The 24,947-nt window shown below is 41.4% G+C and overlaps 1 protein-coding gene across 1 annotated transcript in view; it reads right to left on the bottom strand.

Annotated features, from left to right (window-relative positions):
- Nucleotides 1-3,714: 3,714 nt before the first annotated feature.
- The window catches only part of CHN2 (chimerin 2), a 164,609-nt gene continuing 143,376 nt past the window's right edge, over nt 3,715-24,947 (bottom strand). Inside the window, exons 8-13 of the mRNA XM_065627803.1 lie at nt 22,091-22,175; nt 19,491-19,664; nt 17,674-17,751; nt 10,699-10,836; nt 8,941-9,046; nt 3,715-5,573 (exon numbers count right to left, since the gene is read on the bottom strand). Of these exons, the coding sequence (XP_065483875.1) occupies nt 5,402-5,573; nt 8,941-9,046; nt 10,699-10,836; nt 17,674-17,751; nt 19,491-19,664; nt 22,091-22,175 (753 nt within the window). The 3' untranslated portion in view covers nt 3,715-5,401. The remainder of the gene's footprint in view (nt 5,574-8,940; nt 9,047-10,698; nt 10,837-17,673; nt 17,752-19,490; nt 19,665-22,090; nt 22,176-24,947) is intronic.

Raw genomic sequence — 24,947 nt, 5'->3', positions numbered from 1 at the left:
AGTTGTATTAGTTAAGATCTACAGCTCCCAACCCTACAGCTAACCCTAACCTCATTCTAACCTTCATCTTAGCAGTAACAAATGGCTCATACTTTTGAGAAAATAGATGATACTTTGACCCCCAACCTTGTCAGGCCGTGCAGAACCCTGCCCTGAAGGCAGCTTCCAGTGGTATGCTCGGTTCCTGACATCCACCAGTCTACTGCAAACTGAACCCTGACAGTTTCTCTGCTTATAACCCACTGCTCATTTTTATTGTAGCTTATAAAGCACTGCTTCCACCTGACACAAGCTTTCTGCCCAACTGCAGTCCTTACAACACCCTGCAATAATCCAGGTCCTTCAGGCTTTGAACTCCCAGTCCTGGCTCAGGCTGTAGCATCAGCATAATTATATCCAGAATACCATGCCTTCAGAGAAAGATAATGTAAAGTATGGTCCCCATGTAAGACCCATTGATGTCCTAAATCTGCAAGCCCTAGAGCCTTCAACAATAATCATAGTTCCCTAAGGTTCAGATTTCTGAATCTTAACCATGATCTTTACTTTAATCAAGGAATTAATCTCTACAGCTAAAGAACATAAAATGTATTGATGCTCTCACTCTTATCTTCATGAGCCCTATAGTCTCTTCATTCCCTTTAGATAGCTGTAGGGGATATACCACTGTAATTCTGCTTTGAAGATCCAGTTAGATGGCATTCTTTTTCTTGTATAAGTGTTTTGAATTACCTTCCTACTCAGAGTGTTCATCAGTTTCTGGTTATTCACAGGGGTTTCTGTTGGCACCTGAATCTTCTTTCTCCTTTTTCTGCAGACCTTGAGTCTGTACTTCTCAATAAAGAACTAAGAAGCCAGCCAGACTTTGAGCAAGGTTTGGCGAGAGTGCACCATGTAGGGAAAAAGTTGTAGCCTCTCCAGCTGCTGCCACATTGGGGAGCTTGAACAGCTGGGGAAGCGATTGCTTGTGGACCTTTCTCCTCATCCCCATCTCCTCTTCTGTCCTCTCCGGCCCCTTCTCAGACAGCAGGGCAGCACCTACCCAGCTGTTAGCAGGACTGTGGCACAGGCTGCATTTGCCCTGTCTGTACAGTGTCAGGGTAAAGTGACAGTGGCAGCAGCTGAGGGTAGAGCAGAAGGAGCTGTTGGCTGTCTCCATCTCTGGGTGGGAGGGAGAGAGGGGGAGAGAGCAGCAGAGAGCCAAGCAGGCTTAGGAAAACGCTCTGCCTCTGGATACGTGAGTCTAGGCAGGGCCTTGTGCAAACATAATTAATCATCTCGCAGTGTCTCATTTGTACAGGTCTGCGCTGTGCACTGTTTGCGCTTATCATAGAAGAGAAAACACAGTTGCTCCATGTGCTCTGCAAGCTGGTCTCAGTACCCACCTTCACTTTCACCTCTTTGCAATGTGACTTTTAAGCCTTCCTTCAGCTGTTTATTACCCCAGGCACTCTCGACACATCTCCAAGACATTACTAAGACCAGAGTTTTGCCCAATACTATACCTATATCCTAAATTTGAAAGTAATGTTATATTCCTTCCCACAGTTTCAGGCCAAGTGCCCCTGCAGCTCTGTCTCCTTCATTAAGCTCAAATGTTATGTGAGCTTTGAGACTGTTAAGTGTGTAGGAAAGCTTAGTCCTACCTCTTGCTTGGAAATCAAATATATGTGGTACCAATTCACCCAGTTTTATGCTCAGACCCATTCTGTAGCTTAAACTGACGTCAGCTTGCAGAGCGGTGAGTTGAGAGCAAAGCTGTGTCTCCTTTGTAAATTCATTGTAAAAAGTTTTCCTGAGGAAACAGTATCTGCACTTATGATTTTTTTTTCCTTCCCCAAATTCTTCTCCTTCCTCAGTAACTTCTGCATCCCTTGTCCAGTTCCAATGGTATTTGACAGAAGGAGAGAGATAATTTTCACAACTGGTCTTTGGGTAGAGGAGCTCCAAACTGGCATCTCAGTTGAGGAAACCCTTCAACAGTTCCCTGTTCAATCTTGTCTGCCTTTTCAGTACACATGTGCTTTGGAGTCAGACAGCACACGCTGCCTCGTCTCCAGTGCTGCATTCTCAGGAAACAATTCCTTCACTCGGTTGCCCTGGTAGGCTCAAAATGCTTAAAGCTGACAGCAATGAGTTGCACAAAGGCAGAGGTATGGAGATGAAAATTCAGCTGGTCCGCAGCACTTTGGAAAGTTACTACCTTGCGAACCATCAACTTCATGTAATGTTTTACTAATCGTGGCTGCTTCTGCTTTATGGGAGGCCAGTTGTCTCACCCAGGTAGCTCCAAGGACCAGCTGTAAGGGGGTACAGAGCAGCACCCCTCACACCAGAAGATGGGGCTAGCTGAATGGGTGACAGGACACACGGGTAGGTGCTGGCAGCAGGGGGCTGCTCCTGACCCCTCAGCACTCCACCAGAGGCCTTCTCCAGGAGCTGGAGAGGAGCAAAGTTCCTGCCAAACACTGAGTTCCAAACAGGCTCCAGTGCAGTCAGACACAGGTACCTCACCTGCTTCCAGAGGAACAGAGCTGCATTCCACTCCAGATGCAACGACCTAGCAGGGAGGTTAAATCAGCTCAAACACAGACTCCTGGAGCACCTTTCAAATGACTCTCTACTACCCTCTAGTAGTGCCTCATGTGAGAGATGTCATCACACTCTGCTGAGTGCTTTGAAGCAAAGGGAAGATCCAGTCTGAAACATTTTTTCTGTGTACTGGACTATAGGCTTGCACTAGAGATACATGCTTGGTCTTCTGCTTTAGCAGTCAGTTTTGCAGAGAAAAGCCTGCTGGTTGTTTATTTCCTTGAATGGTGAATTTGGAACAGAGAGGATCAGATCTCAGAGGTGCTGCTCAGCTCCAGGTGCAGCGCTCATGGCCACAATAAGTCTGACAGAAGAGATGAAGCATGTGCAGCACTAATGACGGCAGCATGGAGGGGACAGGGTCCTTCTACCTCCACACTCAGGATGCCCCTGAGGACACTGGCCATGGGTTAGCCGACACAAACATGGACAATTCATTAGATATTTGCATTTTAAGATGCGTAGTCATACTCTTCCCTCTGTCCAACAGGTTAGAAACTCTGCCCTCCAAAGACACCACGCACGGGTATTTCTAAACACATGGCTTTGTGCTGTTGTCGAATCCTTAGGATGGGGCATGTGTTGACTCCAGACTGTGAGACATGTCAAAGCTACCAGTTTGCTCATGGTAGAGGGAATGGGAGAAGCAGAAGTAGAATGGCTTGTTTGTCTTCCTGCAAAAATAAAAAAATGGTACTAAAATACTGTTCTTGCCTTAAAAAAATAACTCATTGCTGAACTGACCAGAAAAAAATAAGGAAACGCGTTGTTAGTCAAATGTCTGTGTTCAAGGGAGTCGAAAGATCCTCTGATGGCATCGGTTCTTGAAAATTGACTGTATTGATATTGCAATTTATTGCTTGCATGAAGTTTTACAGAGAGGTGGTTCAGGGTGGTCACAGAAGATAAATGTGTGCATAGGTTTGGCTGTGGTAGGTAGGATGGGCATCCAAGTACCAATCTGAAACTGCTGACATTCAGTAAAACTCTTCTAAGTTTTCCAAGTAGGAAAGTTCCCAGCAATGTCAGGATGGTAATTAGCGATTGATTTTCATTTGGCAGCTTGCCATGTGGTCGGAGTGACAGACACCAGAACTCTTTTAACACATTTAATGGGATTTTTCCTTCCATTTACACTATCGTAAATTACAAAGCATATTTCACTTCACAAAATAAAACCATTTCCAGATCATTTTTATGACAGTATTAAGTAGTACATAACCTACAACAAATAGTCCTGTACAAGGCAGGAGGACCTATGGAAGTATTGGGAACTCAGACTATTTAGCATTTGCTCTGCAATCTGGGTTAATCTATCTAGCCCTTAGTTATTTCTCTAGAAGACAACAAATTTACAGTCATACCCTCCACCTCCCTTCATTATCATAGTTACACGTATTTTTCAATTTGAATAGAAACATGTGCTCCCTGAAATAATTCAGAAAACTGCATCACTGAGTTACCAAGCATATGATACAAATGATCAAGATGAGGGATTATTGTAATTATTTTTGTATTGAAAATTGAGTTTGATAGTAAAGTATGTTGATTTTCTATGCTTGCAGAAACATCTCATGCTGAGAAACAGTTTAAACATTAGGAGTAAGTTGCAGTTAGAATATGTACTCTGTAGGTCAATGTTTGTGAGGGGAGAAAAATATTAAAATTTGGTAATAATTACATTTACCAGCTCCCACATTTCCTACACATTCATTCTTTCTTTCTTTTTCTTTTTTTCTTTTTTTTTTTTTTTTAAAACAAACCATCAGGAAACACATTCAAGATAAATACCTACATTTTTAGCAGATTTACTGTACGTTTATAAATACAGAAACATGACAAAACATAACTCGATTTTTACAGAAAAACCAAATCCTTCATAATTAACCCAAAAAAGTGCTAACTTTCCAACAAGGCCAGAAAATATCCAGTGTCCCAGCATCACTTAACTTACATATTACTGTAATTCAAGAAAAATCTGGCATATGAAACTGATACTACCACCAGGACTTTTGAAAAATTCTCAATACCATATTTTACATGGGAGGAAAACAAAAAAATAGAAGAGAAAATACTATATCTTTTGGGAAATATTGAATGACTGAAAGTGTACAATCTTAGGATGCTAGTGCCTAAATGTAAAAAAAAAACTAAGGAAAGCTGGACTACACACGAGAAAAGAATTCTCCTTTAAAAACACTTGCAATGAAAGAGGTATGTCAGGATAATACTGCATTAGTGGTAATTGTTTTCAATATATCACAGCAAAAATGCAGGAGAGAATTACATGGAAAATAATCAATGCACCGCATTGATTTATAGTTTGCTAAAATAAAATGCCATTCTTTCAGCTAGGTAAAGTAAAAATATCTTTATAATATAGGTTCTGTTTCACAATTGACATATATAATTATGTCTCACGGAGAGGGAAATGTATAGGCGTATACAAGAAACACTGATTAAGTACCTTTTCGCTTCTCTAGCCATATTAAAATATGTTTTGTGTTTCTTAATAAGTTAACAATAAAATTGTTTGCAACTTCTCAAAACAAATATACATCTGAGGCAAGGCAAAAGATACAAGGTAAGAGGATTTTTTCTGACCTTTTTTTTCCCTTCTACAAAGAGGCATATGTCTATGAGACATAGGCTTTCCCTAAACATTTTGGCATCCATCTGCAACTTTGCAGAAATTGAAGTGCAGTCAAGGAACTTTTCCTTCATGTTTAAAAAAATTTAAAGAAATGTTGTTTTTCCTTCAAACTAATTATTTTAAAACAAATGGCTTTGAAGACATGCCTCTCTTTGTCTAAAAGAGAACATCTTCATTTTCTATTAAAATCTGCACAATTAACTTCTGGTACCGCATGTCATTCAGAGTAGCAAGGGTACTGTCCTCTGGAGGTCTCATTAAAGTAGGCCCGAACACTATCCCCAGATTTTCAGCATTCATAAAATTCTCCTTTTCATGCAAGGTAACCCTAAAATAGAAAAAAAAAAAAAAAGCAACGTAAGTAGTTGTTTCCTTCCCGGAAGAATATATGCATCCTAATCTGTAGTCCCGCTTCACATCAAGCATTGGTAGGTGACATTTGTCAGTAACAATTTTTACTTTCACTCAATACAGTAACTGTTTCCAGAGCAGGTACGGTGAAACTATGGTGGGGCTGTGATTTTCAGTGCCTTCAAACCCCCCTCATGCGACTCCTAAGTGATTTTTCCATGTGGCTTTTTGTTAAGGTGTAAGTGGCAATTGCTTTTCTGCAAAGCATAATCATGATTTCAATGATGATGTATGGAGCAGTCCTCTATGCTATAGTAACTACGGTTCTCTGGCACGTTGTACTTGGTGTGCATCACACTGGAGGTGGGGATGTGCTTCCCAAACATGAACCCAGATGTTCTTTTGATTACCAGTGACCCCCACACTCCCAGCCCGCAGGAACCCACATGTTCAAGCATTTCTGCCTTGCCTCAGGCCAACTAGCACCTGAGAGACTCTGATTTCTCTATATACTTCAAGAGCGTGCTGAATCCTGGAGCAGTCCAGAGAGGTGGCTTGCTAAAGTCAGACTGCTACAAATGCCATCTATTCTTGACAGAGACGCTTCTGGGAAGGAGCCCAGGCTGTTTTGTTCCCTGACACAGGTTGTACAATGTAAATACAAAAAAAGGTAGGCTACACGTGGCTGGAGCAAACATGGGGTGCCAAGGATGCGGAGGAGTCATCCCTTAAGCCTGCTGGAAGACAGAAGATGTGCTCGGGGTTTCCCTCCAGGTAATAGAGCTGGATCACATCTGTATTGTCCCAGCAAGCCTTTTGCATTTGAGTTCAGGTCTGAGAGTGCTCCTGCACTGCAGCGTAGAGACAGCCATGGTCCCTTAATCAGTCACGGTCCCTCATGGACCAGACGCTTCCCATTACTAAGCAGAGCACATGAACTTTCACATCTCCTCCACACACAGCTCCTCTGCCAGGGTGGGGCACATCTGGTTTTGGAACCAGCTCTCCTGGTAACAGCTGAGACGGCCTCTGGCCATGGCAATTCCCAGCTGAGCAGCAGTGGATTCACTCATGCCATCAGGGAAGCACAAAGAGCCTGAAACCAGAAGTAAACTGGTCTTCTCCTTGTTTGCAAGGTCCTTATATGACTAGGTTTTTCTTCCACTGTTTGCTCTCTGCAAAGAGTGGCTCTGTGACAGAAAACCACTGTTCCTCTTTCCTTTCAGGACAGAAGTCTGTTAGTGTCCCTACTCACAGATAGATCCTCATCTTTTAGCACAGACATGGTTAGCTGGGCTTTGCAAGGAGAAAAGAGAAAGCAGGGCTGCCGAGCCCAAGCCACCTCTGTGCGACTGTATGCATAACACTCTGCTTTCTATCTGCAGCTGTAGGCAGTGGAGATGCTGAACAGCTATGCAATGCCACATACATCTTATGAGCACCTCTGTGCAGGAGTGTGGGTCTTGGTGAGTGGCCTGGGGTAAACGCAGAGAAGATTCGGCTGCACAGCTTCACTGCAACATCAGAAGGGCTGGAGCTGTATGTATTTCGCCACAGGGGGGACTGCTCATGCTATGGTGTTTCCTCCAATTTTGAGCAAAAAGTTATCAGAAAGAATGTTCCATTTGACTGAAGAAAACAATTAATTAATTGACTGACCAGCTCATTTTTAAATGCTGATATGTCCTTTGCTGGATTTTCCTGACAACACCAGGTTATTCTTTCAATTGAGAAGGAAGAAAGACAATAAAGACACCAAACAGATTCAGGGAAGGTAGCTCTAATTTTTCAAAAGCAATACAAAACTTAACTTTGATTGAGTTCAATTTAGTGTCCTTCTATTTGACAAAGACATACAAAGTGCTTTAAACAGCAACTCAGTGCAGTTTCTTTTCTGTTTAGAAACAGGACTGGTGCAGAGTGATCCTGCAGTTTACACATAAATAGACTCCCTGACACCAGTGCGTGTTTTCTCCATGCAGGAAGAGCCCTGTGGGGCTGGAGTTGGGACTCTGTTTAATCTACTGAACAGCATAGTCTGAACCTAAAGGATCCTTCCTTCTTTCGCATTCAGACCTCTCCGACAGATTATCCATAGGAACTGATGTGCACCTGATTTCTGCACAGATGCTGAAAGCTACGATTTGGGAAAGAAATTCATTGCATGACTTGCAGGTATTTGAGAGAGAAAGCTTAATCAGCTCTTTGTACCATTTTTGTCTCATTAGTAGTTCAGCTCAACAGCTAAACCAAAGCTCGTACTGCAGTTCATGAAAAAGGAGGACGGCAAGTCAATACCTGGCTTTTAAAAATTTGCTGCTGGGACGTGAAAGTACTGATTCTGTATATGGGTCGCTTGTCTACAGCCTCCACGGGCCTTCTGAAAAGCCAGCTTGGTTCATCCTGAGTTGTCCATGCATATGTGCTGACAAGGGGTGGGTGTTTGCTCACTTCATTTCTGCAGAGCCCAAAGAAGCTCCTGCATGTCCAAGTAATGTCTCATCGAAAGGTAAAATTACTCAGCTGCAATGATCTGAGCTGACTCAAAATGAGGAGAAGTTTCTACAGAGTGAGAACCTGATTGAGCATGAAATGTGCTTCACACAAGCTCTCTGATGCAATTTTACATGAGTTGAGGTCTCTTTCTTTTTCATGTTGGCTTTAATATTGCAGAACAGTGCAGATCAAATCCAAAAAATACTCCAAATTTACAACTGTGCTGCAAGTAGTGGGACAACTGAGAAGAGATCAAAAATGAAATTTAGGCACTTTTGAAAATTTTGTATGTCTTACGACTAAAGAAGCTTTGGAAAGCAAATAAGGCAGAGTGTGTTTAAAAGCAAGAGAGATAAGAAATGACTGATAAGGGCCTGTATTGTTTTTATTAGTAATATAAAAATAGGCCCTGCTTGGTTGTTTGCTTCACTGTGATGTGAGCAAACAACTCATAAGAGACAGCTCTTTCTTTTTAGGGTTATTGTTCAGGAAGACAAATCAGGAGGTAAGGGGAGGGAGAAGCAGTGTATGATCAAGTGACTTGCTGCAGCACATCTAGCACATCTCTAAAGTACCTACCATTCTGGTATTTTTCAGATATTATCTGCCGCAGAGAAACGTGGCAAATCTGAATTAACTCTTCGAAGGCTTGCAAAAGGATCTGTGCTATATATGTGCATAGCTTATATGCATTTATACAAACATAGCTTGCCTGGTTATTTGTAACATTACTGTTTTAGTGGCAGTGCCCTAATGGAAGCCTTATTAGTACTTTCTGTAATATCTCTCTTTCAAAGCAGAAAATTGTTAAGCTCTTCAAGGATTATCCTACATGCCAATTAACTCACTTTTTGAGATGAATCATTAGGTATCTAAGTGTCTCGTAGTGAGCAGCAGGGAGTAACATCAACACTTCATGTATTGCTTCTAGTCTTTCATCAGGATTGGAGATTTCTGTAAAAACACCAAACAGGATTAATGTTAATAGGGCTTTCCATTTGTAAACACCAATAATTCAGGAAGCTAAGTTATTATTATGGAGTCATTTACAAGCCATTGACTGTGCTTGGAGGGATAAATATTAAACTCATCAACATGGAGCTCATTAACAACTTCTGCATCCTCAAAAAAAAAAAAAGGCTTTACCAAGAAATGAGCAACAAAGACCACCCAATAGTCATCTCTAAGGTCTGCAGCTCTGCCTACAGGCCTGTATAGGTACAGTATTCAAGGTTCATTAAGTACTTCCTAATACTTTGCCTGGAACTGACTCTTTAAAATCTTGCATAAGATTACTTCCATGAGCCTTCAACATCAGTTAGAGACGGTGCTTGAATATGTAAGCTTAGCTAGAGATTGAAATGACACAGAATTACATAAACAAAGATTTCTGAGCACCTTTAAATATGTAGGTGCCAGTGATCAGAGAGCATCAGTACTCATTTGGCAATCTCTCTAAAAATCTGAGTAGGATTTACATGTATTTTACATGAAAAGTGTGGATTCCTAAGATGTGAACTGAGTCAGAGTTACATTTGCTGCATTACTTGCCATACAAGTGGGATCAGGAGCTCAACATTTTAGGAGATTGAGAATCTTTATGTTCTGCTTTTAAGATATTCGTGTATTGAGGTGATAGGAACTGCTTCCTCTGGGCATGTTCTTTATAGGATAAGTGATGAGCAAGAATAATTTCTCTGCCAGGAGGAAGAAGAGAGCACAGGAGAGGGATATCTGTGGTTGCATTGAGAGTGCAAGGAGGGGTGAGGCCAAGGGGAAGCAGCACAGTCACACAGGCACACCACTCCTCCTGCTGCTTATCCATATACCGGCTGCCATTTCAAAATTACTGAGGATACTTTTTAAAGAAGTAAGCAGGCTACTTCTTATGCCCGTCAGGTCTTTGACACTTTTTGCTAATGATCTGATTTTGATACAATCCACTGGCTGAGTTTTCATGAGTGACTATCATTACATGGAAGGCTGTGCCCTGGAGGGCAAAATTTGAGGCAAATTCAGCTCCCTCTGCCAACATTATGGCAATGAGTGCTGCTGTCCTCCTCTCCCTCCAGTAGTGTGCACCCACGACCTGCAGGCTCTGGGCAGAGGGCGGCTGCCATCTGGACACAAGTTAGATGCTGTAGGACCTAAAGAACAGCGGATGTGCCTGAACTGTGGGGCAGGAGTGGTTTGTGGCATGTCCTATTGCTCTGACCCCTCACCACCTGAAGGAGGGGACGTGCTTGTCAGCGATGCAGGTTTGTTGCCAAAGGAGGCCATGATACGTGAGATGAGGAAAACGGTGGGGAAATGGGAAGCAGCCTCAAGGCTCACACTGGTCACTCATCCCTGACCTGTCAGGGATCACCCAGTTTTGCGTGAGTCTGCGGCTGTGACACCAGCCCTGGGAGGCTGTACCTGCATGATGTCCCATCTGCAATAACATTCAGGCAAAAGCTTCATGTGAAAGAAAGACGTGACAGAGAAGTAATGAACGGAACAACGCCTTGCTTCCAATTTGTTGTCTGTCATTTTCTTTCATGTGGACAGCTTTATGGATGGGAAATGTAATTAAAGATTGGTACAAATTACTACGCAATACTTACTTGCTGCCTCTATGAACTTGGAATAGGTGTCATAGGTGATCACAGGAATTGGTAAGTCTCTGAAGTATAGCTTCAGTGCTCCGGCAATGATGTTTATGTCTGGATAAATACTGGCAGAAATATCAGCCTTGTCACCATCTAGAAGAGGAGGAAGAAATATTTTTGAAACCAGGCTAATTTTGACTGAAGCAGGGCTAGGCTTCTAATTCAGATTTATTGTGTCCAACCTGACAAGGAAAAACAACCTGAAAGCATTTGGAAGGCTTAAATGAGAATATACTGCTACCAACTTTACAGGATATGAATGAGGAATGGCAGTTTCTTTATCTTTTAGTAATCGATTTATTTGCTTACATCTTTTGGAGAGGCTGGTGATTACATCAACAGTATCTGCAGTGTACCATCTCACACGTAATGTTTTAAAGTTGGATGAAAAATCATGTTAATAATATGTTATTGAATTTGGCCTATTTATTTACTGCAAATAAGCCATTAATAACTTGTTCTGATGTTGTATTTTGTATCCACAGATCAAGGCACAGGTGTATGAATAATTTTTTTCAGTTTTCACTTGAGGAAACAGAGGCACAGAGAAATACCATGGATTTCCAATGATCCTCAGGAGACCAGTAGGAAAAATCACAGTAAACATCCAAATCTTGTAAGTCCTGCACCGGCCTATTTATATTGATTAGCTAGTAAGAACGCTGCCTTATTTTCTGGATGTCCTCTAATGTCTACATATTTGACTTATTTATTTATAGCAAAGATTTGAATTTAAATAGACATGCTATGGCATTTAGCCATACAATTTATTTTGAAATGTGGATCGCAAGTTGTTAAATGAATATGGATACTTCTAATGGATGAACAGCTAAATAGATGTATTATGCAACTGAAATGACATACATTTTGTTTGTCACATATTATAACAATCAGTTAGAACTCCATTACCGAGCACTTATAATCACATGAGCTTAACATTTACAAGTGTTGCTGGTAAGCCCTTGACCAACGCATGGCTTGCAATGAGTGAAATTGCAAGAACTAGCAGCGAGCCTGGATCACTACTATTTTTCAAGTTCAAATGACTACATCTGTTCTGTACTACCTGGTACTCTCGTATCCACATTTTTCTCCAGACCAGGAAATTCTGCTGTCCTCTCCTGAGGCCTGTCCTTGGAGGTCTTCCAGTAGAAAGACAAGGTAGGACACTGGTCAAGCAGGGGCTGAGGCTGTTTGGATTTAATCCCCAGCTTTACCTCAGGCTTCTTTGAGATCAGTTATACCCCGTAGTCCTTGTTTCCCACCTTTCAAGTGAGGATAATAGCGCTTCCCTCACAGGAGGTGGTGAAGATCAGGACCATATGGTGAGTGGGGCAATATGAGGTTATGCTTGCTTGAACGATGGAGAGGAGTTTGCTTGTATCTGCCAGAAGGTGCAAGCACAAGCTTGGGCTGTTGCCACTGAGGCACTGACATGCTGTAGAGCCATCGCCTCACTTGTCTCACAATAACTAGTGCTTGTAGACATGCCCTGATACAGACGGATGAGTGGGTGTGCTTGATGCATGGCGTCTAAGATGGCGATAAAGGCTTTCACAGCAGAGTAAAAGAGTTTATATTGATTGTAGACATTTTATACAAACCTATGGCATTAATCTTGAAGGGATACGTCCTGTCCAATGTATGCACATAATTCTCATTAAGACTAACAGCACTACATGTTCTCATCAAGAGGAGATTATATGCTTAAGTGTTTAAAACAAGTGGCCTTTCTTGATGCAGCTGAGCAGTCTGAATACATCCATCAGCATTTAATTTAATACAGCATCAATAAACCCTAGGAGGATGTTTACACTGCCCCAATCTTTTGTTTAATCCACACGTTCCAGGCACGGTAGCATTAGTCTTGTAAAGCTTTGTGTGGAGAGCTCTATTTAATTGATGGACACTGAACGCTGAAAACAGATACCACCAAGGAGCCGGCAGCTGCATCAGAACAGATATAGCAAAGCAGAAGGTTGCATCTATTATCCAGGTCACCAGTACACTAAATGGAAGTGTTATTTATTTAGTACTTTTAGAAAGCAGCCCAGCAAGCTTCCTTAAAGGGGCACTTCAGCTAGAGGTACTTCCGACTACAATGTACTTCAAACATACCTCTTATTTACATATTTGCTCACTGTAAGAAAAATACATTAGTTCCCAACTCAAAGATTTTTCTCTTCACTGCAGAGACAAATGTACATCCATTGGAAATGCAGTGAAGATTATTTTAAGGTGAGCATAACAATACCTCCGTTATAATGTACCTACACATTTCTGCAGTGAGTATGTAAGGGAAGGTGGACTTTCATTTTCCTTTGGTAGATTTTGGATTGTCTTTTTTTTCCCTTTCAGTTTCACCAATTGAAGGCCCTTGGCAGGCTGCATGTATTTCTTATCCTCATCAAATTCCTGGATTTATAGTTTTATTTAAACACACTTAAAATTCAAAGCACTAAGAAAGAAAAGTTCATTAATTGCCGGTAAAGTCAAGACACATATTCCACAGAGGATCCTCTGCAGTAGCATACTGTATGAACTACTTATATTTTATGTGGCACCTTCTGCATTACCACAATAACTTTTTAAACTCTTGAATACAGTAACTTTCCACAGATTGTAATTAGTATTTTCAGTATCATTACAGTTGCCATATGTTAATACAATATTTTCTTTAAATTTTGAATTACAAACATATAGTTTATCTCAGCTTTACAAACCAAATCCTACCCAAACTCCATCATTTCTTTTTCCTTGTTACTTTGACTCTCAACATATTTTGTTGCATTATGCTGAAGTTTGAATATCTCAAGACAAAGAATGTCATTATTCTGTTCCTTAAAGGTTTCAGCTGACTTTGGATGCCATAGAAATATATCAATAGTTTATTAGAGAATGAAATGGAATAAGTATTACATTCTTAAAGCCTCAGCTATACCCTCTGAATACTGAATTACATTTCTACTTAAGTCCCTTTTTCCCCAGCGCTTTGTTTTTATTGTACAACCTTCGCCATGCTAACATGCTTCTTCGTGGTTTTTCTTGGATTTGGCATTTGACAGGTTTTCAGCTACACTGGCAAAAGAGTATGAGTTAGGATGCCTTTAAGTACTAATGTAATATTTAACAGTGTAATATTTTTAGCAAGTGTATTGTACCAGCCAGTCATACAAACAAGTGAGGGGACAGAATGCACTGGTGACAATGGCAGCTCTGTGGATAAAGCACACAATGAGGGTTTTCTGGATGCCACAACGCCACAGCTCAACAATGCTGACAGAGAGCAACTGTCATTCTACAGCACCAACATTCACCAGATTATATAAATCCACATTATTCCCCTCCTTCTCATTACAAAAATCACTAAAATGGAACATTGTCAGTGCCTCGGAGAGCCTAATGCTAATTTACAGTCGGGGTATTTACACTGCTTTGGCTTAGGAAGGGAGTCCTAGTTTAAATCAGACGAGGACCAACTTCTCCCTGTTTTAAAACCAACTATGACAGCTTCAAGGGGCCCAGATAATATTATGTGGGATGCCATTCTCTTCCCGAGCTGTTAACTTTCAAACCTGCCTTTGCTTTTCTGTTCTTGCTGTAATTGTTTGGAAGCAACACGTGAGTGTCCCTTTGGCAAGGCAGAATTAGTCAGGGGGGGTTGGCTTCTCTTTATTGTGCTCTTCTGCTGCACGTGAAATCAGCAGGAGAGGTCCCCAATGGCCAAGGCACCCCTGCGCCTCATCCCCGGATCATCCTGTCTTCTGGCTCCTGGGGCTTGTGAAAGCAGAAAGCTTGATGGCATTATTTGAAGGATGTGTCCCATGCATTAAACACGAGGACTCCTTGCTTGTTTATTTTCAAGCCCATGTTCTTAAAAGCTGTATTTCCAGAGATGCAAAAGCATACTGGCATTCTAGCCGGGTGCCTGGGGACTGGCTTGGAAAGGACAGGCAGAGAGGGACCTCTGTAATGCCAGAGTGTGGTGCTCTGCTTCTGCGGGCACCACGCCATATAACCCTTCTTGTAAACCCCTCAACTTCCATTTTAAAACTACTTAAGGTTTTTATCCCTGTTCTTATTAGAAGGTTGTTTCAGAGCCTTGCTTTCAGGTGGTTAAAAGTGGTCTTTAGATTGTCAAACTATATTTATTTCTGGCCCATGTATATCCTCTAGTATTGTGCCAGGCCTATCAATCAGATTAAACAGTTCTCTTCTCTGGTTCATACACCTGCTCTCACCTTCTCCTTTGACAGCTGACTATCCAACCTCTTCTAAACCACATTTACCTTCTGCTGTGCAACATGCTCCAGAGATAGTGATGTGGCCACAGATACGGCTGCTTCTGCTGCAACGCCTGCCTATTAACCAGAACTGATCAGGAATTTTCCACTTTATATTTCAGACACAAATGCCACCCCCCTCCCTTTTTTTTTTTTTTTTTTTACTTTTGCAAAAAATATACTAATTCCCTGTAGTGAACATGGAAACAACAGTTCTATAAAACTCCCACAAACTTCACTTTCTGGGCAGAAAATGAAATTTGAACAAAAACCTTCCAGGCATTGCTGGAGGTAAGACCTGTCACCTGGCTCTCAGCTCCCTTCTCTCTCACCTGGGACAGAGATCTGGGATATTCCGCATCCTTGGCATAGTCTCCTCCCCGCTGCTCTAGCTTCTAGGGCTAAGGAAGGGCAACTGGGCAGCAGAAAAGTGATGTTCTTACCTGCAGGGCTGGGATGCAGGAGAGGTTGGGATCTCCTGTCTCTGTAAACTTGGATCTGACAGGGAAGCAAGCCCTGAGCTGTCAGGTTGGAAGTGTCTTGCCAATTCAACCTTCTGCCAGCTGACAAACACCTTCTAGCTGCACAGCCCACAAGTCACAACAAAAAATCTATTTTGGTTTTCTTTAAATCCTTTCCTGCAAAAACCTCCAAACTCCTTCTGCTTTTCCATCTCAGTTCAGGGAAAAAACATTTTCAAAACTGGAAAGTTTTCAGCTTCGGGTCTCAGTAATACTCCAGTCATACAGTTCTCATAACAAGATTTTGTTTGCTGTTCCACTGCTTTTAGCATTATTCATGGCAACATTCTCTTTCCTTTCTTATCCCTTTTCCCTCACGAGATTGTTAAAAGAAAATAAAGACACAGCTTTTTATCAATTTATGCCCAATAGTTTTCCCCACAGCCTACATAAGCAAACTCAGTCCTTACTTTCTCTGCTTCCATGTTTATCTGTGCTTTTTTTCCTTATGAAATCCAATACTGCTAGTGACCTTATTCTTCCTGTTTCTAGTTGCTGCCTTCCTTGCCAGTAAATCACACTTTCTTCCTTGCTGCATGTCTAACTCAAGTGTGTATCGCCACCAGATTATGCCGTGAGTATAGGTAATTATAAAATATGCTGTCTGTAAAACTGAAATGGCTCCAATAGTTTGAAGCATTTGCAGAGGAACTATAGCTAAGGCATTGTTTAAGCCACGTTCAGACATAAATTTCCATCTGCTCTCTTCAAACTCTTCCTTCTTCAGCCTGTCTTTCTCCTTCTGGGCTGCATTCAGGTTGGTACACTGAGCGGAAAATTAACATGCAGAACAAAAGAGTTCGCCAGGCCCGATCTACCTGCAGAGAGCAGAGTGGTACCTACAGGGGCTGTGACCCTCTCAGTAACGCTGCTTCATGTGGCACACCTGCAACATGTATCTTCCTATGATAGCAGTCAGATCACTGTGCAGCTCTTTCGCCTAAATCATGGCTGAGCTATGTATGTATATGCATTTGTTCATAGCTGCAGCATCCAACGTGTTTTAAAACATATTATTTTTTGAAGGATATTTCAGTATAGCATGAAAACAGTCACTTTGGCGATTCCTACGTGGACTTCCTTTGCCAGTGACATCTGCATGACAAAATGTCCAAACAAAAATGTATTCAGGCACAGTAAGTGTAAGACGTGCCACCCATAGCCCTTGCTGGCCCTGCCTAGGCTCCCTGGGATCCCCCAAACCTCCTGCCATGGGTCCCCAGAGCCCCCAGTCCCTGCCTGAGTGACATCGGAGCTGTCTCCGGGTGCAGCATGGCCATGCCTGTTCCTGGCTGTGCACCCCTCTGGTTGGTACCCTGACCCACAGGCTGACTTTGTGCCTTGACCTCCTGAAAAAATGAAGTAGGAAGGAGAACACTTGTTATAGGAAAGGAGAAGAATATTTGTGTAACTTCTTAAATGTACTTGAAAATATGTTTTCTGTTGATGAAGGCCCTACTCTGCACTCACCGATATATATATACTTAAAACTAGTCCTGTGTGCCGAGACTGTGTGCACAACCAGAAACAAGGTAATCAGCTAAATCTGTTTAGAAGGTCTAGGATGGTAATCATGATTAACAGGCAGAGTTTTAATTATTGTTTTTTTCAATATGCTGTACGACCAATCTCCCCAATGCTCCTCTCATCTGTTGTGCAGATGCAATCACGTGCACAGTGGTATGCTGCTTTCTATGAGGCTACATGCAGAATGACTTCCCAGTTGAACTTCCTGGTTCTTAAACACATAAACAGATTATTGTATTGTAAACCACTGAGTCTGCTAAAGATAGGACTAAGAACTTTCCCCTGGTACTATCTAGGCTTGTACTTGAACTAGGAGCTTAGGCTGTACTGCTTGGTTGAGCAATCATCCAGTTCCCCGAGCACTTGGCCTTCTGTCTGCCATTACTTACTGTTTAGCTATTCCTTCCAACTCTGAAATATGATTTATTCCTATGAAAAGCACTACAGATTAATTTAAAAACTCAGTAAAGACAGGTTGCTTTCTGTACTTCTGCTTATATGCCAGTTTCATTACCACAGTACTGATAGAAACAAAAGAACTGAAAAGCCCTAGAACTGAAACCTTAGGTTAAAATTGTGCAAGATTAAAAAAGGTATACCTCGATCAAAGGCCATTTTCACATCTTCAATGTGCTCAGTGAAGCCTGAGACTCTATAGAGGCCCTCTGACTTTAAACCTGAAACAAAAAAGTTCTTGGTTAAGTTTGCTTCAGTAACCAACAAATATTCCGGCTTAAAAACAATAAAGCAAGAACAACAGATCTAGTAAGCGTAGCAAAATATTAATTGTAATGTAAAACTCCGGGGCATTTAAGGAAGGATCTAGATAATTTGTTAGGTACACATTTGATGATGTTAGAGGAAAATATTGCAATTTGCTAATGGTAGGGCATGTGATGTTATCATTATTTATTCATTTTATGTGGGAGATTTTCCTGGATTTGGCTATAATTAATAAAGCTTTAGAGGTCTCCTTTCCTTTTACCAGTTGCTTAATGACAAATAGCAATGCAAGTAAGAGACTGCCTTTCCCTATGAGCACATTTGTTTGCAGCTTTTACTTTTACACAGCTGATAGATGTGATGGAAACTTCTTCTCCACCTAGGTACATCCTTTCTACAGTTCTTGCACCACAAGAGACCTGCTCACTTGCACAACTCTCCCCGCATTGCTCCACACCAACATGAAATGTGCAGGGCAGCCCAGCAGAGCAGGCAGAGCTAGCCAAGCACAGTTACACACATGTTATTTATTTTCATCCCAGAGCTCCTTATTGTGACTATGCAGAGTGCTAACCTACTTAAAAGATCCAATATACTTTGTTTTCTTAAGAACAAAATCAGTTATCTTAGATAGTTCTATGGCAATTAAAGAAAGAAATTTAAAGATGTTGAAAAACCAGAGGGCAGACAGCAGATTTTATCTTAATCAATAAATGTACAAGTAAGTGATTAGATCTCAAATGCAATGCAGCTTCCTGCTACATCACTGGAGTAAAGCTCTTCTGTCTTTGTCTAAACTATTCTTTCCATTTATCCCTGCAATGATGATATAATCCTGGTAGAGCTTTATGGAGCAGTGCAGGGGATTTACTTGTAAATCTTTGATTCATTTCAGTAGATGATGCGTGGCTTTGAAATCCCTCTGGCTAGTACCAGTGTGTTGCCGTGCAGATTACTGTGATGCTGGGAATTCAACATTATGAGATTCCCGTGCTGAAGCTATGACTAACAAGGAAATTTGGCTTATTGGGCAGCACAACATACACATTTGCTATCCAAAGCAAAAATACGCGATCATTACTGTGTTGTGTTGGAGGGGATATGGTATTTCTTCAATCTGGCATGCTACTGCATAGCAAAAACCTGTCACAAGCTGGAGTTTTGGCTGTGACATGCAGCCTGAGCCATGGCATCCATCAGTCAGGAGCTGAGCATCATGTGAAACCCTGCACAGTTTGTGACATACCACAAAACACCACAGCCTGGGACCTCACTTGTCTGAATTATTTCTAGTCACTTGTGTTCTCTTGCCCATAATGTCCAGAAAGGTTATTAATAAGGGATGTGATTTAAACTGATTACTCTGAAATTGGAAGTGTCCCTAGGTATGTTAAAATAAAATAATGAAAAAAGACACATAAACGTGAACTTAAAGTTCACTTTAAAGTTCACCCCTTTCAGAAGTGTAACGTAATACATGTTTTGACATGTTTTCAGAAACCATTTCAGGAAATTGCATCATGATATGTCATAATTTAATTTTCCTAGCTAATGCAAAGCAATGTATCACCTACACTAAAAAAACCCTTCTCTCATCCTCTCTTCAGTGTGTATGAGCATACTACCCTGTCCTAGCTCAGCACGTAATTCATCTCCATTTAATTGTGTCTGCTGCTTTCCAAAGCGCACAAACCTCTCGCTTCAATCTCTCGAATGCAGGAATCCACAACCATTGGCCTCTGGGTATTGTGGGCTTTCACTAGTGTGGTGAGATCGCAGCAGTAGACTCGCTTTATCCTCTTGAGGTCTGGCTGGCAGTCGTTGGGCACGTATTTGGAGCACTGCTTATGTACGTTCAACCCACAGTCTGTAAACAGAGTTAGTCAGGTTAATTAATTAATACTAATGCCAATAGGTCTTGCCTAACCATTTATCTCCTTGGGCCACATCAAGCAAGGGGCATGACTTCCCCATCACTCAGCAAAGCTAGAATAAATAAGATGGAGATGAGAAAGACGATCATGGAAATGTCCTGCAAAAAGCTTATGGTGGGCAAAGTGAACTCCAGCTAAGCTGTTACAAAAGCTATAGAAGCTCTGAAGGTCCTTCACACACCACTGAGCTGGAGGTGACTGCTGCTGCAGTCCGGGGCAGTTCACTGCCAGACATGTAGACCTAGGTATTGTGTTTGAAAGGACATGGGACTTAACTTCGGAGTATTTTAGTTTAATCTTTCATAAAATTAGCACAGTAATGATTGTCTTCTGCTGGCCAGCTTGCTAGCAAGCGAAGAACCTAAGATTCACCTGAGCATTCAAATTGTGACAGTGCTTTGAGCTAGTGGGTCTCCCTTCCCATTCCACATTCCCGCAGTGTTGCATTTTGGCTCTGCCACATCAGCAGCCTCCCGATCCCCGTCTCATCACTTCACTGCTGACTAAAGTGTCCCCTGAGTTCAGTCTGTAGGTCAGTGTAGGTATATAAAATGCTATGAAAGACATGATGTAAAAAAGTAATTCATTTTACAAATGGTTCTTGGTGTCTTACTCCAGAGTCAAAGCCTACTCTTGATTGCACAGGTGGGTTTCTATTAACTTAAACATCATCGCTTGATCTCCACAAATAGAATTCCTCATAGATTTGAATATTTAGCCAAATTAATTTGTAAGCCACAGTAAAGCGAACACCACTATCGTGAGTTACATTATCTTGCATAACTCTGATTCCTGTTTTAATGCCTTCCCAGTCATGCCCATCCCTGACAATGCCTTTTGGGCTAATTTAACATGTCCAGTATCATCACTAATAAGTTACTTAGTGTTTTTTCATGTTGATTTTCTGCCCGAGCTACTCAAAATGTAAACCTGTCTCTATTACTTGCAGCACGTTTCAGGATTATTCTCTATAAAATATTAATCAAGCAAAATCATATCATCACTACAAACACACCTACACATTTCGTGGAATTGGTGGGTTTTTATGTGTTTCTCCTTACACTTATTACTGCATAATACGTGATTTTTTTCTGAAATCTAAACAAATGTGAGCAGCTGCAGTTAGGAGCCTTGCTGTATTGTTTTCAGTGCTGTTCTCCAAACATGTGTAGTTAAATCCAAATGCATCTGTCTACTTGGAGTTAAATGCTGATGATTTAATGAGGGAGAGTATTATGTTTCATGCTAAATAAATAAGCCTTTTAGTAAGTTTATTATTTTATATATGTGAAAAAATACAGTTCTATGCATTAGTGAGGTCAGATTTTGCATACTTGTGTTTCAGATCAAATAGCTTGAAAAGCAAACTACTATTAATTTTCCTCTTTTAATGTCCTTCTCATATTCTTTGTGTTACCATTATTTATCTACAGGCAGACAAGATGCAGCAGTAACTGAGACTGTGCTTATTAAAACTTTGCATTTGTGAAAGGTATTTTGACCCTTCAAACTGCTGTCTAAATTTTAGGTAACAGCTACCTCCTCTACCCATGCAAGGCAGATGTTGGGGGCAGATGTGTTTGGTGCCAGTCTGAGACCAGGAACACTGGAGGTCAGGGCAGGGAGAGGTATGGCAGAAGGATATTCAGTTGAGACATGGAAGCGATTGAAGGTCTGTAGAAAGAAGTTATGAAATCCCATTTGAAATGCACCAAATACCATTTCACTTGCTGAGTCCAAAAGCTCGTGATGTGATGATTATTGCATTTTTTTGCAAGATGGATTATTTTTCACAAAAGAACAAGCAAATTTAAAGTAATTAAAATGCTATTAAAATGCCGATACAATTATAGAGGCACCAGAAAACTAATCCTTCTGGGAAAACGAAGGTCGTATTTCTTGCTTTCCCTTAAGGTGGGCTACTTAAGGCTTGCAGCAACGCATGGTATTTTCATAGGAAACAGGTGACAGTCTTTTGCAGACAAAGTCACTTCTCAGCCATTGGCGGCAAAAAGATGAGTTATGAAGCCGAGTTGCTGGCTGGCTCTGCCATTTCCAAAGCTTTTTTCTGAAGATGTAAAAACATTCGGGTATAACTTAATGACACCCTAAAGAAAAATTCTTAATATATACACCAAGGCGCTACTGAAAGGATGTCACTCTCGGCGACAAAGGGCTGGTGGCTTCATTTCTAAACCAGCTAATGGGGAAAACAACATCACTTTAACTTGTGTGGGAGGAATTCTTGCCTTGTTCTGTAAGGTAATCCCTATCCCCCCACCCTGCAGGGGCTGCAGGCTGGGGGTGGGAGGGACACCTGAGCATTTCAAGAGAAAGACAGAAAATACAGAAGGGTTACCTGAACACCTCACTCCCTGAGCAATGAGACCCCACATGAAGTTGGCGCAGTATTCACACCAGTGCGGACCTCGAAAGGTATGGACCTGTAATACAAATGTGGGGGGCGGGGGGAAGAAATGGGGTCATTAAGAGGCAGACGGTCTGACAGATGGAACAACTGAAATGGATAAACAACAGAAGACTCAGTAGGAGTAAATCTTCAGCATGCAGTGCCCACATCTTTCCAAAGTCTAGATGAAATAAACCATGGGAACAGAAATTTGCTTTGATCTTGAAGTTTATCTTTCAATAGGCTTAATGTAACAGAGGGCTGGGCTGTACGCGGTACTGAAAACACATGGATTTTGCTAGCTGACATTTTAGCTATAGTGGAGGGGAGGAAACCAGGTTCACTAGTCAAAGGAGAAAAAAGTAAAACTAATAATCCAAGGAACTGTAGTCAGTGCTTGTATTTGACTAGTTCAAACAAAACAGGAATGATTCAAATCCTCTTCAACAGATCACTTTAAAGCAGGGGAAATGAAGTGACAGAAAGTCCCTTTGAATGCACCACGTTTGGGTTCCCCATAAACCCCTGTGATCACAAATCTGGTGCAAGGCCCACGTTACAAAAGCAGCAGGCAGGTTTGAGCACGCTATGACTATGGTGTTACATGTGTATTTATATGCCCTTCAACACGGAACCAAACTCGAGGCGATTGCTGTAAATCTGTATCAGGGATGATAACGAATGCTTTATGCAGCCACTCCAGGCAGCGGCTGGGTAATGATCTGATTTTGCACACTAGAATCCATTAGTGATGAAAGCAAACGACACCCTTTGCCACTGTAGTAAGTAAACTGAACTCACCTCGGGAAAAGACATCGGTAGGCTCTTTTTCAGTAGAGCAAACTTCATTTTGCTACACTCCACACATCAGTAAATAAGGAGGAATAAAATAACCTGCATACTGACAAAAGCCCATTGCTTGCACGCCAGGTTTTGCACACCACCACTGCTTCCTCTGCTGCTTTTCCAAAAGCTATGGCAGAAAACCCTTTTATTTAAGATGTATGTTCTGCTAAAGTAAGCATTTCATTTTCATTGAAAAGAAGAGTAAAGAGTGTGGTCTACACCCGTGTGAGTGGACATAGTATGAGCTAGTTCTGGCCAGAGACTTAATTGAGCTTAAGAAAACATAAATCATGCACACTCCAACTGCTAATGCTTCCTTTTCCTTCTCTCTGCTCGTTTACCCATCGGGTTGATGGCTGAAAGGCCACTTCCATCCCCTGGGATGGGAAAAGCTGCTCTTTACTTTTCATAAACTAAAAAAAATGGTCATTGCCCTTTTCAAACAAACTTGGTGAAGTTTTAAGGCAAGCATTTGGCTTGCTAATGTTTTCGCCCCATTTTTCTGCAGGAACACACCTAAACAAGCCTGTACTCTTGAGTCCATTCCCCAGGAAAATGAAGTATTGTGATTTTAATACAGCCCACTCTTTCTGATTTAGTGATAAAATTGTGAGCCTGACGACAAATGACTCCTGACCAACTACCCACAGTCAATAATTCTGTGAATAAGCTTAAAGCAGTAGTAATTCTTCCCCCGTTTTGCTAGTAAAGGTCAAAACTGGAATGTCTGAATGGTCATATTTATTTTTTGAAATGGTATTTTACCTCTCAGAAAAATGTGTATCTCTGGAAAACAACACTTTGCAATAAAGTTTGAGACAGATAGATTTAGACACATACTTCTTTCTCATTTCATCTTATTTTATTTTGCAGGGTGGGTAGCGTGAATTTCAGACGTGGCTTTTAGTGGGGGTAAATGACCATACCTAAGATTAGGTGGTGACCTGAGTTGCAGGCACACACTCTATGTGACCTTCAGTGGATACAAAGCTACAGATACAATTAATTATGCCTGCATCTTTACCATTTTTAGACTGATAACCACATAATTAGTAGGTCTGCACCTGCATTTAATTGTGGATGAAAATCATCTGCTGTGGGAAGATAGCTAACTATATCTTCTGATTTGCAGAGCTTTACAAAAGCTAATCTCGTGAGAAGTGGCTGTAAAAGCTCATTTGGGATTTTTAAAACCGCACCATTTCACATTTGAAGGCCATCACAGTTGCTAGGATATTTGGGGCCTACTGGCTCACTTTACATAAAGCTTATTTCAGCTGATCTCGCTGCGGCATATTTAGAAAATGGTAGCTGATTATTCCTTGATCTCTCCTGTCATCAAAGGGAACCAGTCATCAACGCTGACTGAGGGCTCCATCTGAGAAGTACTGAGTGCCCACCCTTCCACTGTGCCCTGCAGCTCAGTGGTCCTCAAAGGTTTAGCTCTCGTTATTCATTCACTTCAATTTTTCACGGGTCTGCATTTTAGCTCCAATGGCAAGTTCCCAACTGAAATGCCCTGTCTCGGTGGTTTCTGGTCAAGCTGAAACGGGGAAATATTCACTATCTCTAGCTGAAAAAGGGAGACTTTAAAAAGTTTCTAGATGAAGGTGTAAAAAATCTCTTTAAGATGCAGTTTTGAACTAAGTCTCTTATGGCTCGCTATTAATTTCAAAGAAATAATGAAGTCTGTTCTTACGAACACACTCGAATGCAGCCTGAAGCTTACACGCAGCATTTTTGAATCATAAATGTGAATTTTGCCTGCAAGATTGATCTCATCTCTATTCTAAACAAGGAGAGGTAACATCAGATCTTAGGTTTTTGAGATGGGTTTTCAGGTTTTTGCCCATTCTTTGTAACCACATCATTACAAATGGTCTGAGCTTAGATTTTTGGAAACACAACCAAGATCTATTTATTATTGGTCCCTACCCCATCCTGCAGCCTCAGGAGATGG

Source organism: Caloenas nicobarica, chromosome 2 (assembly GCF_036013445.1).
Source record: "Caloenas nicobarica isolate bCalNic1 chromosome 2, bCalNic1.hap1, whole genome shotgun sequence".
In the NCBI taxonomy this organism is placed as follows: Eukaryota; Metazoa; Chordata; class Aves; order Columbiformes; family Columbidae; genus Caloenas; species Caloenas nicobarica.
Note: the sequence above shows the minus strand (reverse complement) of the source record. Positions and strands in the feature narration are given on the sequence as shown.